The 23,133-nt window shown below is 39.6% G+C and overlaps 1 protein-coding gene across 1 annotated transcript in view; it reads right to left on the bottom strand.

The window, feature by feature from the left end:
- The window catches only part of TMEM131 (transmembrane protein 131), a gene marked incomplete at its 5' end in the record, with an annotated part of 200,920 nt that overhangs the window by 107,482 nt on the left and 70,305 nt on the right, over positions 1-23,133 (bottom strand). Inside the window, 2 exons of the mRNA XM_081100672.1 lie at positions 9,463-9,586; positions 19,976-20,044. Of these exons, the coding sequence (XP_080956798.1) occupies positions 9,463-9,586; positions 19,976-20,044 (193 nt within the window). The remainder of the gene's footprint in view (positions 1-9,462; positions 9,587-19,975; positions 20,045-23,133) is intronic.

Raw genomic sequence — 23,133 nt, 5'->3', positions numbered from 1 at the left:
CTTAGAATGGTTATCATTAAGAAAAGAAGAGGTAACAGTTATTGTGGATGGGGAGATAAGGGAATCCTTATACACTGTTGGTGAGAATGTAAACTGGTGCACTCATTATGGACAACTACGAAAATTCCTCAAAATATTAAAAAGAACTATCATATGATCCAGCAATCTCACTTCTGGGTACATATATCCAAAGGAAATAAAAACAGTTATCAATGAGATATATGCACACCCACAGTTATTGCAACATTATTCACAATAGTCAATATGGAAACAACTAAGTGTCCATTAACTGATGAATGGATAAAGAAATTGTGATACAACACAATGGTTTACTATTCAGGCATGAAAAAAGGAAATCCTGCCATTTGACAACACAGGTGCATCTTGAGGGCATAATGGTAAGTGAGATAAATCAGATAGAGAAAGACAAATACTTAATGATATCACTTTTATGTGGAATCAAAAAAGTTGAACTTGTAAAAACAGAGTAAATGGTGGTTACTAGGGGCTGGAGGAGAGGGGATTGGGGATATATGTTGTTTAAAGGTACAAATATGCAAATAAGTAGATAATTTCTGGAGATCTAATGCAGAGAATAGTGATAACAGACAACAATACTGTAGTATAAACTTCAAAGTTCTTAAGAGACTAGATCTTAACGGTCCCACCACAAAAAAGAAAAAAAAAAGATAATTATGTGATAGAGGTGTTAGCAAACCCTATGGTGGTAATCATGTTGCAACATATAAATGTTCCAATTCAAGGTACATTTACACAATGTACCTTAAATTTACACAATGTTATGTCAATTATATCTTAAATTAAAAGAAAAAAATGAACCACACCCTCACTGTATTAATTCATCTCTTCTCAGTTTGTTTCATCACCTAACATCTTATAAAATTTACTTATTCCTCCTGCAGGACTGGGGCCTCTCACAGTGCTAGCAAAGAACAGGAACTTAAATGCTGAAGGACTAAAATGGACTCAACTGTCCAAGAAATCACTTTGTAGACAGAATTTCCCAAAGATAGGGGAAAAACATGAGAGTTCAGAAGTGGGTCTGAGAGATGGGAGAAGTAGTAATTAGCATAGAATGTGAGCTTCTGAGAGGACAGATGGGTGTGAGACTTGGCCTCTGGGTGGCTGCTGAGGGTGACAGGTCAGAAAGGTGTCCTGAGACTAACCAGCCTTCACTGGGTTTGGGGTGGATGAGGGTGTTTTTGTGGATGCAATGGAAGCAGGGGTGTGAGAAGTGGCATGGTGTCTGCTGTTCATAAACCTCGTCAGCATACGTTGACTATGGTCCAAACAGAATGCTGGTAATGAGTTATTTTTGACCTCTGTAAAGGCCAACCCTTGATAAGTGCAATACAATAGGGCAGTGGTTCTCAACCTTCCTCATGCCTCGACCCTGTAATACATACAGTTCCTCATGTTGTGGTGACCCCCAACCATAAAATTGTTTTCGTTGCTACTTCATAACTGTAATTTTGCTACTGTTATGAATCATAATGTAAATATCTGATATGCAGAATGTATTTTCATTGTTACAAATTGAACATAATTAAAGCATAGTGATTAATCACAAAAACAATATGTAATTATATATGTGTTTTCCGATGGTCTTAGGCGACCCCTGTGAAAGGGTCATTTGACCCCCCAAAGGGGTCACGACCCACAGGTTGAGAACCGCTGCAATAGGGCCTGTAACACAGTGAAGCAGGCCTTGGCCAAGGGGCGTGGTGCCTTCAGATGGTGGCCCATTGGGAGAGAAGGCCCTGTGGGTCGAGGACTCTGCCTGTTCACATCCTCCCAGCCTGTCTTCCTCTATGGAGTCTTCCTCCAGCCTGCATAGGTCTCTGTCCATTGACTCCCATTAGACTGAATGTTTGTAACACTCATTTCAGCCTGTTAAACGTTCTCTGTCAACTCTTCCTGGAGAGCCTTATACAGTCTTCAGTTAGGTTGTAAACTACCTGATGTCTAGGGGCCACACAGGTTTCTTGTATCTCCTCACAGTTTATAGAATGCTGCCAACTAGGAATGTAACTGATACTCAAAATGCTCTTTTAATTGAATTTTCTTTTTTTGTTTTATATTTAGGATGTAAAATGTACTTCTCCCATCTCTCAGACCCACTTTTATATTTTACTTATTGGGGAATAAAGCTGTCAGTGAATAATGTCTCGGGAAAAAATTTATTTATTTACAACTCTTGCCTCCCCTATGCTGCTGTCATACCCCGCTCCTCCCCCTACCCAGAGGTAAGTATCATAAAAAGAACCTCTGTTAGTCACTGATAAATACAAAGTTCCTGGAAACTGGTAGGCACTCAACAAATATTTGTTAAATTAATTAATTCCTACTTCCACACAGATGGCAAACTATTTTTTTAATTTACATTTTCTTATGTTTTAAATTTCAAAAGTAGTAAGTGCTTATTTCACCTGGTGATACCTTGTAAAGATACAGTGGGGCCTTGACTTAACGAGTGTCCCGACTAATGAGTTTTTCAAGATACGAGCCGTCTCTTGGCCGATTTTTTGCTTTGAGTTGCGAGCTAAAATTCGAGTTACGAGCCAGCTTCAGATACCCCACCGCTAGTTGGCGCAGCGAATGTCACAGTGAACGCCACAACATCAGCCCAGCATCACGTGTCTCACTCGTTCACTGCTGATTTGACATACGAGTAATCTGAGTTACGAGCTCCGTCACGGAACTAATTAAACTCCTAAGTCAAGGCCCCGCTGTCTATGAAATTAATGCCACCAACCCTCCTCACTCTCTCCTTTCTCAGGTTATCCAGTTAACCTGTGCATCTGTCTATACAATACATTACTCTGACTCTTCTTAAGATATCCAAATATATAGAAATTTTATTTTATAAAAATGGTACCATATTCTACTCTACAATGTGCTTTACTACATATTAACATATATACCATAGCACATCTATATTTATAAAAGCCTAGGCGACCATTCGACTGTTCGACCGGTAGCTATGACACACATTGACCACAAGGGGACAGATGCTCAACGCACAGGCATGGAAACATGGAACAGATTGATGAATCTCAGAGGGAAAGGGGGAGGGTGGAAAGAGATTAACCAAAGATCTTATATGCATACTAGAGGCTCGATGCACGGATTCATGCACCAGTAGGGTCCTTTGGCACCCTCTTGCAATCCAGGACCTCTCGGGGGATGTTGGACTTCTGGTTTCGGCCCGATCCCCGCAGGCCAGGGTAAGGGACCCCACCAGTGCAAGAATCCGTGCACCGGGCCTCTAGTTATTTCATATAAACAGAACAGTTCTAATTCATTCTTTTTATTATCTCCATAGTACTCCATACTACTGCTAATATTACATTTTGTCAATTCCCAATAACACGCATGGATGTCAGAGTTTAACCTGAAATAAAATAATGTCCAGGCTTCTACATCTAATCTATATATATAAAAGCCTAAGCGAACGTTAAGGCAGAATGACTGGTTGCTATGACGCGCACTGAGCAGGCAGGGGGGCGAGCAGGCAGGCAGGCGAGTGGTTAGGGACAAGCAGTCCTGGGTTGCAAGAGGGATCCTGGATTGTGAGAGGGATGTCTGACTGCCAGATGTCCAACTGCAGGATCGGGCCTATACTGGCAGTTGGACATCCCCTGAGGGGTCCCGGATTGCAAGAGGGTGCAGGCTGGGCTGAGGGCTCCCCGCCCAGGTGCACAAATTTCGCACACCAGGCCTCTAGTTAAAAGTAATCATTAACATTCATTAATGACCTTCAACCCATGAGATTATTTATATATATAAAAGCCAAGCAACTGGAATGCCAGAATGACTGGTAGCTATGACGTACACTGCTGCAGCCAACCGGCCCGATCGGTCCCCCGATTGCCCCTCCCCCCCCAACCTCCCGCAGCCCCTCCCTCCGATCAGGGGTGGGAACAGCCAGCCAACCTCCCATGGCTCCCCCCGCCCCCCGATCAGGGGCAGGGCTGGCTGGTCAACCTCCTGTGTCCTGCCGCCCCTTGCCAGCCCAGAACCCACCGTTGCACGAATTTGTGCACCAAGCCTCTAGTTTATTATATTAAGCATACTAAAATAAGTGGGCCTAAACACTTTAATTTTAGTCACAGATTGAAATGAAGTTTATCTTAATCTTCTAGTCTCTGTATTGTGAGGAATGGAAAACAGGTTGGTTTTTAACTTGTTCTCTGACTATATACACATTTACTTGTCTTTTGAAGAATTTTCAGAAAAACTATTCTCTTTGTGTAAGATGCATAGATAGAAGTCAGTCCCTGCGAGAGCCTAGTTCATGTCAAAATGTCACATGGGCCCTAGCGGGCTTGGCTCAGTGGATAGAGTGTCAGCCTGCAGACTGAAGGGTCCCAGGTTCGATTCCGGTCAAGGGCATATGCCTGGGTTGCAGGCTCGATCCCCAGAAGGGGGTGTGCAGGAGGCAGCTGATCAATGATTCTCTCTCATCATTGATGTTTCTATTTCTCTCTCCTCCCATCCACTCTGAAATCAATAAAGAAATATTTTTAAAAAGGCACATGGTTGACGTTTGGCTTGTTTTGATGGTCCACACTACCTGTCTTTCTAAAGTTGAATTCACTGTCAATATGTAAAAATTAGGATATCATATAAAAATGACTATTTCTGACTTTTTGGAAAATTCGAAGAACTGCACGTGGACTTACACTCCCACTTATTTATATTGCCTACATGAAGAATCTGTGTTTAGAACTATTGTTCTAGTCTCTGTATTGTGATAGCACCATGAAAAAAGTAAAAACCCTCACCTTTAATAAGGCTGAAGCTTGGATAAGTTTAGAAGCAAGACACTGTTTGAATTAGCAAAGACAGTTAACAAGTTAACAATAAATCTGTAGGCAGTTGTGAACTATTTTAAAACTGTTTCTATTTGCACTTCATTATTTTGCCTTTAACCCAACATGTCTGAATGCCTGACAGCTGGGTGATTTCCATATGTGCATCTCTATGTACAAGTTGTAAGGTACATGCCACAAACTGTACCTTACCATGATCCAAATCACTGGGTAAGGCCAACAGAACACTCAGACCCTCACCTTAGCCCTTGCCACTTGTCACTAACTGTTTCACCAGGGCAAACCCCTTGATGGTTTAGCTCTTCATTTCTACAATAAGGGTGCTGGACTAGATGAATACACAGGTCTCTCCCAGCATTGGGAGACTATCATTTGAGACCATTAGTTCTTTGATAAAAAAAAATTGCAAAAGAGGCTTATAGGTAAAGATATAGAAAATAACTTGAGAGAACTATTGCATTAAGAAATTTTATAGTCCTGCTAATATTACATTTTGGATATCATATAAAATATTACAATTAGGATATCATATAAAAATGATATGCATATGTGTGGCTCAGTTGGTTAGAGTGACCCTCTGTGCACTGAATGGTTGCGGGTTCGATCCCTGATTGGGGCATGTGCAGGAGGCAACCGATCAATGTTTCTCTCTCACATTGGTCTTTTGGTCCTCCCCGCTCTCTCTCTTTCTCTCTTAACCTTCTTCCTCCCTCCCTCTCTCTAATTGCTAAGAATGTCCCTCTGGTGAGGAAAAAAAATTTTTTTTAATCTATATATATAAAGGCTAAGCAACAGGCTGACTGGCCGACAGGTATGACACACACTGACCACCAGGGGGTAGATGCTCAACGCAGGAGCTGCTGAGTGACAACAACTTTGTGGAGTGCTCTCTCGCACTCTGGGACCCCTCAGGGGATGCCAGACTGCCAGTTTTAGCCCGATCCCCACAGGCCAGGCCGAGGGACCCCACCTGTCAGAGGGACCCCGCTCACTCCACAGATGCCCTTTGAGCCCCAGGGCCACCCCAGGTGTGGCCAACTGGGAAGGGACCACGGGAGGTTGGCTCTAGGGCATATCCAGCCCGTCTGGCCCCGTCCTGCCCCACAGACCACCTTCTAATTAATTTCCTTTCAATGTGCAGGAATTCACGCACCAGGCCTCTAGTATAATTATAAAAACTTTGAAAACAGCTTTTAGGTAACAACAAAGAATAACTCGAGGGAAATTCATTTTAAGAAATATTTTAGATAACAGATATTTCCAGAACCAGTTTCACAGATGAATTCTACAAAATATTCAAATAAGAGATAATACTATCCTTCTCAAACTATTCCAAACAAAAACTGAAGAGGAGGGAAAGCTCCTAAAATTTATTCTATGAGGCTAGCTTTAATCCTGATACTAAAACCTTGTAGACAAAGGCACTACAAAGAAAAAGTAAATTACAGGACAAATATCCCTGATGAACACAGACGTAAAAATCCTTAACAAAATATCAGCAAACTAAATTTATCAGTACATTAAATATACACCATGATCAAAAGAGATTTATTGCATGAACACAAGGATGGTTCAATATCCACAAATCAATCAATTTGATACACCACATAAACAAAACGAAGGACAAAAAATTATATAATCTTATCAATAGATGCAGAAAAAGCACTTGACAAAATTCAACATCTGCTTATTGAAAAAACTCTAACAAAGTGGGTATAGAGGTAACATACCCTAACATAATAAAGGCCATATATGACAAACATACAGCTAATATAATAATCAATGATAAAAAGCTGAAAGTTTCTTCTCTAAAATCAGGAACAAAACAAGGATATCTACTCTTGCCACTTTTATTCAATATTGTATTGAAATTTGTAGCCATAGCAATCAGACAAGAAAAAGAAATAAAAAGTATCCAAATTAAAAAGGAAAAAGTAAAACTGTTATTTGCAGATGACATGATACTAAACATAAAGATTCCACCAAAGACTATTAGAACTAATAAGTGAATTCAGTAAAGTTGAATTATAGAAAATGAATATACAGAAATCTGTCATGGTTCTATATACTAATACTGAATGATCACAAGGAGAAAGTAAGAAAACAATCCTATTTACAATTGGCATCACAAAGAATAAAATACCTAGGAATAAATTTAACCAAGGAGGTAAAAGATCTTTAGTCTGAACCCATAGATACTGATGAAAGAAATTGAAGAAGACAGAAATAAGTGGAGGGATATGTTCATGGATTGGAAGAATTAATATCATTAAAATGTCCATACTACCCAAAGTGATCTGCATATTTAATGCAGTCCCTATCAAAATACTAATGGCATTTTTCATAGAACTAAAATAAACAATCCTAAAATTTATATGGAACCACAAAAGACCCTGAATATAACCTGGCTGGTTTGCTAAGTGGCTAGAGTGTTGGGGTAGAGTATCAGCCCATGGACCCAAGGGTCACTGGTTTGATTCCTGATCAAGGGCATGTACCTTGGTTGCAGGCTGGATCCCCAGCACGGTTAGGGTACATGCGGGAGGCAGCCAATTGATGTGTCTCTCTCACATCGATATTTCTCTCTTTCTCTCTCTCTCTCTCTCTCTCTCTCTCTCTCTCTCTCTCTCTCTCTCTCTCCTATCTCTATCTCTATCTCCCTCCCTCCCTCCCTGCCTCCCTCCCTCCCTTTTCTCCTCTCTAATGGAATCAATGGAAAAAAATATCCTCATGTGAGGATAAAGCAAAATAGACCCTGAATAGCCAAAGAAATCTTGAGAAAAGAACAAAGTTGGAGGTATCATGCTCCCTGATTTCAAACTATTCTACAAAACTACAGTAGTTAAAACACTATGGTACTGGCACAAAAACAGACACATAGATCAATGGAACAGAATAGAAAACTCAGAAATAAACCCAAGCTTACATGACCAATTAAACTATGACAAAAGAGACAAGAATAAAGACAGTCTCTTCAATAAATGGTGTTGTTGTCAAAACTGGAAAAGTACATAAAAAAAAAAAAGAAACTAATTTCTTACACTATATACAAAAAACCCTCAAAATGGATTAAAGACTTAAATATGAGACATGAAATTATATAAATAAAGGAAACATAGGTAGTAACTCTTTAACATCAATTTTAGCAATCTTCATCCTCGCCTAAGAATATCTTTTATTGATTTTAGAGAGAGGAGGGGGGAGGAGAGGGAGGAAGGGAGGGAGAGAGAAAGAGCAGGGGGGAAGGAGGGAGAGAGGAGAGAGAAACATGGAGAGGTTGCCTCCCACACACACACTGGACCAGGAATTGAACCTGCAATGTAGGTATGTGCTCTGACTGGGAATCAAACCTGCAACCTTTTGGTGCACAGGATGACATTCCAACTAACTGAGCCACCCAGCCAGGGCAATCTTAGCAATGTGTGTTGTGGGGTTTCTTTTGTATGTCTCCTAGGGCAAAAACAACAAAAGTAAAAATAAACAAACAGCATAACATCAAACTAAAAGGCTTTTGCAATGTGAAGGAAACTATTAACAAAACGAAAGGGCGACCAACTGAATGGAAAAAGATATTTGCAAATAAGATATCTGTAAGAGGTTAATATCCAAAATATATCAAGAACTCCTACAACTCAACAACAAAAAAGACACCAAAAACTCCAAACTACCCAATTAAAAAATGGACAAAGGACATGAACAGACATTTCTCCAAAGAAGACATGCAGGTGGCCAACAGACACATAAAAAGATGTTCCACATCACTAACCATTAAGGAAATGCAAATCAAAACCACAATGAAATATTACCTCGCACCTATCAGAATGGCAATCACTAATAAATCAACAAACAACTGTGTTGGCGAAGACGTGGAGGAAAGAGAACCCTCATGCACTGTTGGTAGGATTGCTTACTGGTGCAGCCACTATGAAAAACAGTAGGAAGATTGATCAAAATATTAAAAATAAAATTACGGTCAGGCCAGTGGGGCTCAGTGGTTGAGCATTGTCTACCTGTGAACCAGAAGGTCACGATTCAATTCCCAGTCAGAGCACATGCCCGGGTTGAGGGGCATGCAGGAGGCAGCCGATCGAAGGAGGCAGCTGATCGATGATTCTCTCTCTTTCCCTTCTTGTCTGAAATCAATAAAAATATTTAAATAATAAAAATAAAATAACTCTATGACCAAGCAATCCCACTTCTGGGTGTTTTTCTGAAGAAAATGAAAACATTAATTAAAAAAGATACACGTACCCTATGTTCCTTGCAGCATTATTTACAATAGTGAAGACATGGCAGCAACCTAGGTGTCCACCATTAGATGAATGAATAAAGAAGATACACATAGCCCTGGCTGGTGTGATTCGGGAGGTTGAGTGCCATCCTGTGCACCAAAAGGTTGATGGTTTGATTCCCGGTCACGGCACATGCCCAGGTTGCAGGTTCAATTCCTAGTCAGGGTGTGTATGAGAGGCAACCAATTGATGTTTCTCTCTGTCTCTGTCTCTCTCTCTAACCCGCCCCCCTCCAAAAAAAATTTAAAAATATGCTTAAAAATTCTAGACATTTCAAACTCAATAAAAATCTGCTATAAATAAGAAAGACTTACCCTATTTTGAAAAAATGATGCATGAAAATGTGATGTTGTAGCAGATATTGATATTAAAGTAATAGTTTCTTCAGAACTAGGATTATGTAAGTAAACTTTCTCCATTTTTGGCATTCCAACTGGCCTGTACAAAACAAAGAAAAAGAAAAGAAAATTACTGTCACAAATGCTTCAAAGATCATTTCTAGCTGCTGAGTTAATTTCTAGTTGTTAAAAAAATCAAACATTAAGGAGAGTATAAGGGGGGTAAATGGTGATGGAAGGAGACTTGACTTGGGGTGATGAACACACAATACAATATACAGATAATGCATTCATTATAGAATTGTTCACTTGAAACCTATATAATTTTATTAAGCAATATCACCCCAATAAATTCAATAAAAAAGAAAAAATCAAACATTAAAGTTATTAGGCAAATACATTTATAAACGTTTAAAACAATTTATTAAATTAATTTATATTTAAAGTTACACATAAAGATGCACTTAGCCATTCAACAAATATTTGAGTGTCAATTATATGACACATATTGAGCCAGGTGCTGGAAAATAATGAAGCAAGTCTCCACTTGGATGAAGCTTGCAGTGTTGTAAGGAAGCAGGCAGGAAACAAAATAGTCAGATCCTTTTATCTCTTTCTGTAAAACCACTCTGCCTTCCTACTAATTTGAATTGTGTCCTCTTCTTCCCCAATTCCACTGATACATGCTCTTCAATTTAGGAGGAGAAATTGGCAGTTATGTGAGAAGATCTGCCTTATGAGTTAGGGGCTATTATCATCCTCACTTTACAGATGGGGATACCGAGGCACATGAAATTTAATTAATTTGTCCAAAGTCATATCCAGCTTTAGCTCATGTTCTAACACACTGTCTCCTCTCAAGGGATAAATATAACGCACACTCAGTGGTCTATGTGTGGAACTGGGGCTCCACCTTGGGGATCATCTCCCTTCTTAAATTCACAAGTGATAAAGACCAAGGCCTGGCCTTCTCTCCTTCCTCAATATGCATTACAAGACAGGAGCTCCTAAGTTCACACCAAAAAATAACAGGATCTGTGAGGAAAGCAATCCACTAAAAAACATACTATGCCATCATAGGCTGCAATGTTACCCATTTGCTTCTGAACCTATGAGAGGTTACACTTTTCCACCTTAGTAACATTAGGCTTGGTCTTATGGCTTGCTTTAGCCACTGTAATGTGAGCAAAAGTGACAACCATCATTAAGTTTTAAGAGCCTTCTTGCTTCTTTTCTCTCTGCCAAGAAAGTGGCATTTCCCAGAGAGGAGTGCTCTTTCAGTCTAAATCCCAGTGAGATTTTGGGTTTAGTTGTGGTCACAGCATCATCTAATAAAGGCTGAATAATGCAGACCAGAAGCTAGAAAAATTGAACCAAGAATTAAAAATAAGAATAAGGTAATATACTTAAGGAGATATGGCAAGATATTAGGAAAAAGCAAGAAATCATAGAAAACGAAAGAAAATCTTAGTATAATAACATAACATATAAAGGCAACAGATAGGACAGATATGTAAAAATCTATTACTGAGTCAGAAAAGCAGATTGACAATTTACTTCAGTATTCATCAAGAAAGAATATTATTTACATATTTAAAATATTTTAAGACAGAGCTATAAAATCAAAAAGAAAATGGGGATATGTAGGCCATAACTAGAAGTGTTAATATTTGAAAACTGAAATGTAGAACTATTTGAAGAATATGAACAAAAATAATGAGCCAAACCCAAAATTTTTAAAAAGCTGAAATAATTCTTGATTGTAAGGCTTTATGAAGTGTCAATATCATGTAAACATCAAATCTAATTTACCAGAACTTTACTCATTTTCCTATACAGCTTCAACAGACTCATCAATCCCAGAATCATGGGTACTGTCTTGGATTATTTTAAACGTTTTTCTCTTCTAGACTAGAGTAACAATATTTTCTTCCCATATTACCCCCAAAAGTCAGGTTCATAGGCTTACGGTCCACAAACTATGTAAATAAGAACTTACCACTGTCTTTTGTAAACATTTAATGCATTTTTTTAAGGTTTTCATAACAGTTTGCTCTGCTGTTTATTTTTCCATCAGTTTGAGAATTTATAATGCTGACATAAAGTTTTGCTGTTGTTAAGGTTAAATGTTTTCTAGTGCTTTTAAGGCCCAAACCAAGTCCTACCCGTCTTCTGAGAACTTATCACTGCAGATGCTACCACCTCTTGCAAAAGTGGGAGCAGATGATTGGCTGCATTTGCTGTCACTGGAAGGCTGTGCCCAGACTGCCCATGCAAGGTGGGATCCCACAGGAGACATTCTCTGCTCTACCCAGAGAAGCAACATCTAGATTAGTACTTGATTGAATACAACGGGAGAAGATGTATGTGCATCTCACAGGCCAGGAATTTGGGGATTGTCTTAGAATTCTGCCTGTCATAAGCAGCAGATATGACTACTTGCTTAGATAGGTAGATTTAAAAATACAACAAAGATTTTCAAATGCCTGCCAGAGTTTGTCCAACAGCATCCCATGGCCTATAGCCCAGCCAACATGAGGGCCAATATTGTTCAGCCATTAGGAAAAAGCCCAAAAGTGGAACCAGGCCTTGGGTCCTGAGGGACAGAGGGAATCCAGAGGGAAATCTATGAGCTCTTCCAATCAGGAGCCCCCAATGTGTGAAATCCCTCCTGCTTGGGGGTGCAGCCTTTCTCAGGAGCTGTATCCCTCACCCAACAGACTCATCAATCCCAGGATCATAACACAATTAGGGAAGTGGGTACAGATCCAGCTGGGACTTCAAGTCATGGCCATGATGCTGTAGGAAGAAGCTGTATAAAGACAGTATGGAAGATAGATTCTTCCTCCTCAAGCTTTATATAGACAAGTAGAATAACAGTATACAGAAATAAAAATGTCCTCCCTACAGCCTGAAAGTTTACCAATTATGTGCTTCCTTCAACAAATGTGCTCTTTTACAACTCAAATGTCCTGTAGGCAAACTGACAACTAGTCATTCATCTCCCTAAGAATTCGTACTAAATGTTTTTCCTCCTGCGACCTCTATGCAATCAACCTTAGTTAAGATAAAAAAGACAGGACAATCCTTCAAGAAGACAGATGAAAGATGGCCCCCTGCAGGAGAAAACTTTGGGGTTAGGAAACAAGTCTGGAGGCTCTAGGAGCCTCAGAATGCTTGATTTGCACAAGGCCATGGAGGCTGCCCTGCCCTTTCTAAGTGACCAGAGGAAAGGCCCTGGGCCCCACCCTACAAAAATTAACCCTTACTCAGATGAGAAGGGTCATCGACTTATGTTGTTCAAAGAAGTTGGAGTAACAAGAACAGAGGGAAGGTCTCAGGAAGAGTGTCAGCAGGCGCCCTGCAGTTCTGGGCAGTCCACACCCCGGGAAGCAGAAGGAGCACTCCTTGGCCAGACCTACTTAAAGACCTCCTACGAACAGCTTTTCCTGCCATGCTCTCTTCCCAGTTCCCTTGGTGATATGAGCAGAATCCACGATAAAGTGGGAGACTGAAGAGAGAGAAAGGTCACATTACACCATGGAAAACTTTGGTCAAGTGCCAATTAATACATGCACTATAATTAAGTAGTGCATTAGCTCTCTGCTACGTAACAAGTTACCACAAACTTAGAAGCTTAAAGTGATACCTATTTCTTATCTTATAATTCTGTAAGGCAAAAGTCCAGCATGCATAAAAGAGCACGCCTTGTTTATCTGCTCAAGGCCTAACTCATCAAAGCTCAAAGTCCTCTTCTAAGCTCATTCAGGTCGTTGACAAGATTTAGGATGCTCTCAGTCTCCTGCCACATGGCCCCCTCCCTTTCCAAAACCAGCACAAAGAAAATCCCTTGCGTCAAACACCTCTCACGCTTCAAGTTTCCAACATTTCTGTCTCTGTCTGCGACAGCCAGGGCTCAGGTTATCAGGTCAGGCCCCCAGATCACCTCCCTATCTTAAAGATTAAGTGACTTTGGACCTTAATAATATTATCAAATCAATTACAGCAACATCGAAATTAGTGTTTGATTGAATACAACTGGGAGAAGATGGGGACCATCTTAGAATTCTGCCTCTCACAAGCAGCGTATGTGTGACTGCTTGGCTAGACAGGTAGATTTAAAAATAAAACAAAGATTTTCAAGTGTCTACCGGTGCTTGTCCTATTTCCATTATGAGCTGCTTCAAAGACAGAAGTTGGGCCAAAGGGGATAGTGTGAATTATTTATAGATAAACCAAGCTGAATCAAATATGCAGCTGTTCCCTGAATGCAGAGCTAGCTACTAACTATTCATACTTTAGAAGAGTCTAAGGCTCCAAAGAATTAGGAAGAAGCAGCTATGAATTAGAAACTAGCTTGGAAAGCAAGTTGCAATTCTGTGGTCAATGGCAAGTTTCCTATGCCTCAGAAAGAGGACATGCAATGCCAGGAAACAGCTGAAAAGATGGCTGCGCAACTGCCTTGAGACAAATCTTATGAATGACAGTGACACAGCACTCTTACTAACACAACTTTTGGCAGGAAATTGCACCAAATCAGTATGTACTACTTTGTACCACTCAACTACCACACACCCGACCATCTTCTCAAACACATTTTAGACTGAGGGTTTAGCTAGGGTATTGGTGGAAAAGCTAGAAATAAAAAAGCTAAAGGCAACAAACATGCCTTTAGAAAAAAGGGCCTGCTTGATTTTCTTGGAATACCAAAATGTGCTAAGGGAGAAATGCCTTTCATAAACGGAATTTAACTTGACAATAAAGACCTCCCTTTTTAGCAAGTCTATTCAATCTGCATAAGTCTCCATTTTAAGCCTTAGATTTGAAATCAAGATTTTCTGCTCTTAATTATGATATAAACCAAAAGAACTCAGTAAACCAAGTTTCCATCCAAAACATATTTTAGTCTACAATAAATGTTTGAAAGAAAGAGCTATGGAAAAAGAGAATATTTAACAGGACTGGCGTAAATAACTGAAGGGGGGTCAGGAGGAAGGTAAGAGGTCGTGATGCCCAGATTATTCCAGCCAAGTGTTAAAGAAAGGAGGAGAAGAGTGGAGGAAAAGAAAAGAAGGCAGAGGAAAGGGGGACAAGAAGAACTAAAGAATAAATTTAAACAAAATGGATGAAGACAGTCAATCATTTTTTTACAAAAATTAGTTTAATTTACTGTGAAAGAAGTTGGAGAGAGCAGTGAGAGAAGCCAATACAGGGGGTCTAGAAAGTGGCCAGGGAACTAGAGCTGCTTCCTGGCTAAAGAGCCTGAAGCCCTCTTGGAGGCCCTGCATGGCAACCAGATGCTACCTGGAGTGTTAAATTCCATCTCACGTAAAGCTCCAGACACTGCAAAGGGCATCTTAAATTAAGAGTGACTTCTGGCCCTGGCCAGTGTGGCTCAGTTTGATTCCCCGTTAGGGCACATGCCCAGTTTGTGGGCACGATCCCCCGTAGGCAGCATGCAGGAGGCAGGGGAATGAAGTTATGCTCTCACATTGTTGTTTCTCTCTTCTCTCTCTAAAAATTAATGAACTATTCTTTTTTTTTTTTAAAGAGTGACTCTGGTTTAGCAAAAATGACAAGCAGTTGGAAAAGGGTCACAGAATACTTAAGACAAAACTTCAGTGCATCAGTCAAGGTAGTGAGCAACGACAACTGCACTTAAAATTTTTGGAAAAAATATTACAAAGTGTTCTGTTAAGGATACTTCCGAAGTTCTAAAATTACTGCTATACATATCAAGCCAATGAAATATTTATAGCATGGCATTAAACCAGTAAATTGCTGACCAAAAAGAAAAGGTATAGCAAATATTTAGTGTAGTCCAGCAAAAACACTTGAAAATGTGAAACTAATTTAACTGAAGCAAAATAAATCAGCAGGAAATCTTGTTGGATTTAATGTATTGTATATAAGTGTTAAATGTGAAATATGTGCCAGAGGTACAAAGATAAACAACATGTATTTATCTCAGTAGCCTGGCCTGGTAAGGAAGGCAGATACCAAAACAATCAGGGCGATCACCAGTGCACTGACAGAAGCTAGTAGATGTCATGAGTAATGAAGACTTTAACTCAATGGTTCTCAACCTGTGGGTCGAGACCCCTTTGGCAGTCGAACGACCCTTTCACAGGGGTCGCCTAAGACCATCCTGCATATCAGATATTTACATTATGATTCTTAACAGTAGCAACATTACAGTTATGAAGTAGAAACGAAAATAATTTTATGGTTGGGGGTCACAACATGAGGAACTGTATTTAAAGGGCCAGAAGGTTGAGAACCACTGCTCTAACTCCATGTATGATTATTGACAGTTTCAAGCCCCAAATGTCCCTTCACCTTATGCTCCACACCTGAGCAAGCCAGTAAGAAAGCCTGCATACTCTCCCTCTTGGATCTAGTGAAAAGTTCAAACCATGCAAGTCCACTACTCCTCCCTTAGCCACAATCAAAGCCAAGTCAGTCTCCTTTCTCCGCTCTCAAGCCATTTTTCAGACCTGCTTGGGAACTCACGCAGCTCTCCCCAGAAAGCCTCATTCATTATGTTAAACCTTTTCATACTCTCTCGGTGTGCATGCATGTGATGTCATCAGTCCTGACTTCTGGAGCTAATTTTGGGTGGGGATCCATCCCAGCTCTGTGAGGGAACACAACCTGTGGAGCAGAGAGAAAGCAGTTTCTACCTCCGCCAGAGAAGATGGGGAAGGCCTGCTTCACAGAGGACAGCCATCCTCCATAGCAGTGAAGGTCATTAGGGATTTAATAGGCCAAGGAGTTGTAACTGACTGCAAATGGCTTGAGCAGTTGCCCACACCGTATGGTTTCTCTTCTCTGGGTGAAACATAGGGACAACACCTGGAAGACACGTCCACTACCAAACTGACTGGTGGGGTAGACATCTAATCTAAGTCAAGGTGATCACTGCACTACGCTGAGATTTTTCAAACTAAAAAAAAAAAGCTCTTCTTCCCAGATGGAGGGAGGCTACAGAATGGGCATCTGCAGAGCAGTCAGTGAATCTGTTATTGTAGGAAAGAAATATTGGTAATGGGAAGAAGCCAATGCAGAGAGGCAGAAATAAGCAGCACAGAGAGGAGCCCTGGAGCCAAGGGATAATGTGGGTCATTGTCCCCAGGTCCCAGCTACATCTCTGACCTTCCTTAGGCATACTCCTGTCCTCAGAGTTCCTTGCAATGTATGCTCATTTTTGCCTCAACTAGTTTCAGTGAGATTTCTATCCCTTAAAACCAACTATAGCACTGACCAAAGCAGAGGAATTAAAGGCACTGTGTAATGACTGCTAATTGTCTTACAATACCAGCAATGGCACTGCAGCTATGGAGAATGTCCTTATATATGCAAATGTCTGCTGAAGAACACAGGAATGAAATGTCATTGTCTGCCACTTTCAAATGATTCAAAATCAACAAAAGTGAGGTAAAATGTGGCAGAAATGTTCGTTATTGAATTTGGGCTAACAGTACATTCGTCATCTGTTGTTTATACTTTTGTGACTATATAAAGGCTTCCAAAAACATTATTTTTATATGGAGACTCCTAAAGTATGTATAACCTACTTTTAGGGTGGAATGGCATATAAGAAAGATAAAGGACAGATCTGATGTTAAGACATTTAATATTTATCCTGAAGACATTAGAAAACCATTAAAGGATTTTTTTGGGAGGGGGAGTACAGAAAATGACATGATCTGATTTTGAAGGTACAGAGATTTCTCTGTTGGTAGTATACATCATAAACTGGAACATGGCAGGCATGTGGTCACAGTCTAGGTAAGAAATGACAAAGGCGTGATTTAAGAGGAGAAGAGTGGGCAATGAAGGTGGGAGAGGAGCAGACATGAAAAACCGACAGGATTCTGGTAAGGATTTGGTGGGAAAAGGGATGGGGCACTCTGAGGGAAAGGAGGAACCAGGAAGCCTCGACTCAGGCTTTGCTGACTGGTTGGCCCCATTCATAGAGATTGGAAACACAGAAGCAAGAGCAGGACACACTGAGGTTGCGGTGTTGTTGAGGACGAAGGTGAGTGATGGTGGGCGAAGAGGGCAGTACAGGTTGGGAAAGCATCGGCAGAGAACAAAGGTTCGAAAGAGATCACCAGGTAACAAGTGTGGAGGAAACAGAAGCAGCCAGTTAGGGACAGATAGAAGAACAGAATCCTGAAAGCGACTAAGAAAATAGAGCCTTAGACACAGGAGGAGAACACAGACAGTGGTTCACAAGGGTAGAGGCGGAGAAGAGCTGAGAGGGAAGAATAGGTCAGCAATGCCATGTACTCCACAATAGAGCAAGAAAGCAAGAATAGTAAGTGCTACCTAACTAAAAGACCTGAAGTCAGGCAGTTCCAGGGTTGATTAATTCAGCAGTTTGACAATATGGTCAAGGGCACAAGTTCTTTCCATTTTTCTCCTCTGACAGACAAACTTCGCTGACTTTGTCCTCAGGCTAGCACTTCTGACTGATTACAAGAGAGTTGCCATGGCACCTTAGGAATCACATGCAGACAATCCTCAGCAAGGAAGAGGGGTATTTCTTTATTGTATCTATCTCCCCTTTAGAGTGAAAAAAAATGCTTCCCCAGAAATCCATTAGTAGACCAGACCTCATTATGTTGGGTAAAATCGAGTCACATCCATCTCTGAATTGATCACAAACAAGAATAGGATTATTACAGCTGACGCAGATTAATCAGGATTTACTACTGAGCTAGGAACAGGGTCACTTATCTTAAGGGCTGGATAACTGTGGGGGGGGGGGGAGAGGAAAATAAACTGGCAATGTATGAACAAAAATGCAGGGTGGGGTGGATGGTGACTAACCTGGCATGGAGATATAAAGATGGGCCATTCTATACTAAGGTATCCTAATATAATTCTTTTTCCACTTAATATTCATTTAAGAAAGAGCAGGGATTCTTTCAGGCAAAAACAGAAAAGTAGTCCATGAAGGAAAAACTTTCAATCAACTAAGTTTCATGTTTCTGAGGGTGAAAAACAAACGTATTTAAAAAGAGGATATGTGTTAAAACACATCTCTGATTTCCTTTAGCAATCAGTTACTTTCTGACTCAATGATAATGTACTTTTTGCAAAACAATTCATTTTGTTTGTTCTAAACTACTTTCAAGTTTCATAAAAATGAACCTTAACTCTAAGATTGCCAGACAAAAAAAAATTAAAAATAAAAGTACCAGGCAAATTCTTTCATTCACATCTCCTCTGATTTCCTATAGTCAAAAGTTCTAAATTTAGGAAACTGTTTATATTCATGTGGTGGTTTTATGACAAGGATTTATGAAAATTCAGTTTCTCCATTTTGGGGGGCTTAACGTGTTAATAACATGCTATCCTTTCCGTCTGGCAGACAAAACAGACAGGGCTTTTGTGTGACCATTTTCATTTGTTTCTAGGAAGTTTTTGATTTTTTTCTTGATCTCATTGGTAACCCATTCATTGTTTAACACATTAAGTGCCCTGTCAGTCACCGGTGACTGACACTATACTTTCCGTCCGGCAGACAAAACAGACAGGGCGCTTAATGTGTTAATAACATGCTATTTAGCTTCCATGTGTTTAAATATTTTTACTGTAGTTGATTAACATTATTGTTTTGGTGGTATATAACAGTGTGGCTCAGTTAGTTGAGCGTTGTCCCATGCACAGAGAGGTTGTGGGCTCCATCCCTGGTCCAGGTGGATTCAGGAGACAGCTGACTGATTTCCTCTCTCACATCAATGTTTGTTTCTCTCTCTCTCCCTGTCTCTCTCCCCTCCACCACCCCCCCCCCGCCCCCATCCCTTTTTCTCTCTCTCTCAAATCAATTTTTTAAAAAGTTTGTACTTTAAAAGCATATGTATCTCTCTGGCCGGGTGGCTCAGTTGGTTGGAGCACAATCCCAAACACCTAAAAAAGGGTGGTGGGTTTTATTCTTGGTCAGGGCACATATCTAGGATGTGGGTTCAATCCCTGGCTGGGGAGCATATGGGAGGCAACGAATCGATGTTTCTCTCTGGCATCAATGTTCCTTTCTCTCTCCCTCCCTTCCTCTCTCTCTAAAAAACAATGAAAACATATACTCAGGTGAGGATTAAAAAATAAAAATAAAAACCCATGTATCAAACAAATAGTATATCCTTCTATATCCACAGGAAACATTTAAATAATAAAAATGGAAATTAAGTGCTAATCAGAAAAGGTAACCTATAAATTTTATGCTGCTTCTGAAGGTAAGAGTCTCTGAAAAGAGACTGAAATATGTGAGTAGTTTTCAAACTTCAAAAGTTACTATTATATGTTTTGTTCATAATATTGCTTCCCATATGTAAACTGCATTAAACATTATTTGTTTCCCTGGTGACTTGAACATTAACTTTCTCATATAGATAACACAGGCAAAAGGCAAGACAATGCATGAATAAAATATATGTAATAGTTGAAAGGAATAACTATGGTCTGAACATTTTAAACTTACTGTTCATGGAAATCCAGCATTGGTGGTTCAAATCGTATAGGTCTGCAATTACCCCGGTACAGAGATATACTGTAAGTAAAAAGAAAACAGCTTAAGAAGCAATTCCTCAAATAACCTATTTCCCAAGCCAAAGTCAGACACTTAAATTTTGTCACCAAAAAAGTATCTTTAAGAAAGGTTAAGTCTAATGTTCTATTAGGGATGTGCATTATTTTATTAGAGCATATCAGCAAATGTGTGTTTTAACAAAATAAAAAACAACACCAGAGGAGCAATTTCCCTATTGAAAGGTAATGTAAAAAACAGAAACTGCTCAGGTAGATGAAATGTTGACATTTATTTGGTTGATATAGTTGATAATAATATACCTTAACATACTCACTTGGATTTTTTTATACATGTACAATGAACTATAAATACATAATACAACTACAACTTACTTGGAAGACATTATACATATTATAACTAAAATGGCAAAAGAGCCCTAGCTGGTTTGGCTCAGTGGATAGAGCATTGGCCTGCAGACTGAAGGGTCCTGGGTTCGATTTCAGTCAAGGGCATGTACCTCAGTTGCAGGCTCGATCCCTGGCCCTGGTCAGGCTGCATGCGAAAGGCAACCAATCTATGTGTCTCTCTATCACATTGATGTTTCTCTCCCTCTGTCTCTTCCCTTCCCTTCCACTCTCTCTAAAAATCAATGAATGAATGAATGAATGAATGAATGAATAAATAAATAAATAAATAAATAAATAAATAAATAAAATGGCAAAGGAACTAAACAAAAATTAATTTTGGGACAGAAATTTCCAAGAACTGAAATACCTTTTTAACCTGAGAGTCTGGAACACACTGATCTATGCCATCTTGGCCTAAATATTTGAGTATCATGTCTAACTATCCCATTTGATACTGGTACTTCCCACTAGAACAGGTTTCAGAATAGCAAACTTCCTCAACATCACCACGATCTAACGGTGATGCTAAATATAAACGACCTGGGGTTTGAGTCCACATAACTACAGTCATCTGTTTATATACCAAGAAAGTCAGAAATTCAGTCAGCCACTAAAGTTTCTAAATAGTCCGTATTTCTCTTTCTGTTGCATTTTAAGAAGTGATATAAAAACAAAACCCATTCTGTGAGATGACAAAATCCATCACCACCACAATTCACAGGAACACAAGCTTCAGATGATACAGTAATTTTATTCAAGATACAGAGAAAATACATTAGAAATAGACAAGAACATACAAAATATGTAGGAAATTTAGCTTTAACTCAATTTTATAAAGATTAAATAGTCTGAGGAGTGGCATAATCGAGCTAAAGGCTCTAAAGTCAAAGGTGTTTTTAACCCTACCATTAAGAGCAATCCTCAGTGCTGCTTGATAATCCCTCTACATATGGGGAACAGCAAAAATGACACACACAAATAAGAAGAAAAACACCCAACATTAAGATGATACTGTACTAAAGCACAAAACTAAAGATGTTGGGACAAAGAAGGCACAATTCCTCACAAGACAGCTGCTACATGCAGCAAGAGGTACAGAATCTACTCTTAATTTCTGTCCTTCTAAGTCTTAGAATCTAAGACATGATGTAACTCTGGCTCCTTTGAAACAAGAGATACTACTACTGATAAAGTTCATCAGTTTTAACTGTGAAACCCAAACTTGCATGAACTCTTAATCCAATCAAGGGGAAAGTGTACTGCATAAAGTAAATGTGTCTAACTCATTAATTTACATATATACACTGTTATGAATCGTAATGTAAATATCTGATATGCAGGATGGTCTTAGGCGACCCCCGTGAAAAGGTCGTTCGACCACCAAAGGGGTCGCGACCCACAGGTTGAGAACTGCTGGGCTAGAGCCAGTAGTGTTTTTTAAAAAAATATGTTTTTATTGATTTTTCTTTTTTAGAGAGAGAGGAAGAAAGAGACAGAGAGAGAAATATCAATGTGAGAGAGAAACACTGATTGGTTGCCTCCAACACACACCTTGACTGGGGACAAACCCACAACCCAGGTATGTGCCTTGACCAGGAACCCAACCACAACCCCTCAGTGCACAGGACAATACCCAACTAACTGAGCCACACTGGCCAGGGTACAAGCCAGTAGTTTTACCTAACTGTTCTCAGGTAAAGCACCCCTGAACTCAGAGCTCAGGAAGTGACCTTGGCAAAACTGAGACCCTAGCTATGGACAAATACTACCAGCTGACCCATCAAGCATCCTAAGCTGAGTGGTGAAGGACTGTTTCTGCTGAAGTGAGAGATAAAATCTGAAAGAGGACACCACTTACTCTAATGTGTAGATACCAAGGAAAGGAATAAAGAATTATGAACAACCAGGTAAACACAATACCACCAAAGGAAACTAATAAAGCTCCAATAACTGACCCTAAAGAAAGAGATATTCGAACTGTCTGACCAAGAATTAAGAATGATATTCTTAAATACATTTAGTGAACTATAAGACATATACACAAAATTAGGAAAACAATGCACGAACAAAATGAGAAGAAATAGAAATTACTAAAAAAGAAACCAAACAGAAATCCTAGTGCTGAAAAATCAATGCAATGAAGAATTCCAGAGAGCTTCAACAATCGACTAGACAAAGGAGAAGAGAGAATCAGTGGACTGGAAGATAGTTAATTTGAAAATATCTAGTTAGAAGAGCAAACAGAAGAAAGAACAAAAAAAAGTGAAGAAATCATGTGGAGCCTACAGCAGTGATGGCGAACCTATGACACGCGTGTCAGAGGTGACACGCGAACTCATTTTTTTGGTTGATTTTTCTTTGTTAAATGGCATTTAAATATATAAAATAAATATCAAAAATATAAGTCTTTGTTTTACTATGGTTGCAAATATCAAAAAATTTCTATATGTGACACGGCACCAGAGTTAAGTTAGGGTTTTTCAAAATGCTGACACGCCGAGCTCAAAAGGTTCGCCATCACTGGCCTACAGGATACCAACAAGAAAAATAATAAAAATATTATGGGAATCACAGAAGGAGCAGAGAAAGGGAAAGAAAGTATATTTAAAAGAATAATGAATGAAAACTTCACAAACGTGGGGAGGGAAATGAACATTAAGATTCATGAGGCCTTTGGGTCTGTCCCTTTTCATCAGTCTATGT

The sequence above is a fragment of the Myotis nattereri genome (assembly GCF_964212035.1).
Source record: "Myotis nattereri genome assembly, chromosome: 10".
Classification (NCBI taxonomy): Eukaryota; Metazoa; Chordata; class Mammalia; order Chiroptera; family Vespertilionidae; genus Myotis; species Myotis nattereri.
The sequence above is the reverse complement of the archived record's forward strand: the minus strand, read 5'-3'. Positions and strand labels throughout refer to the sequence as shown.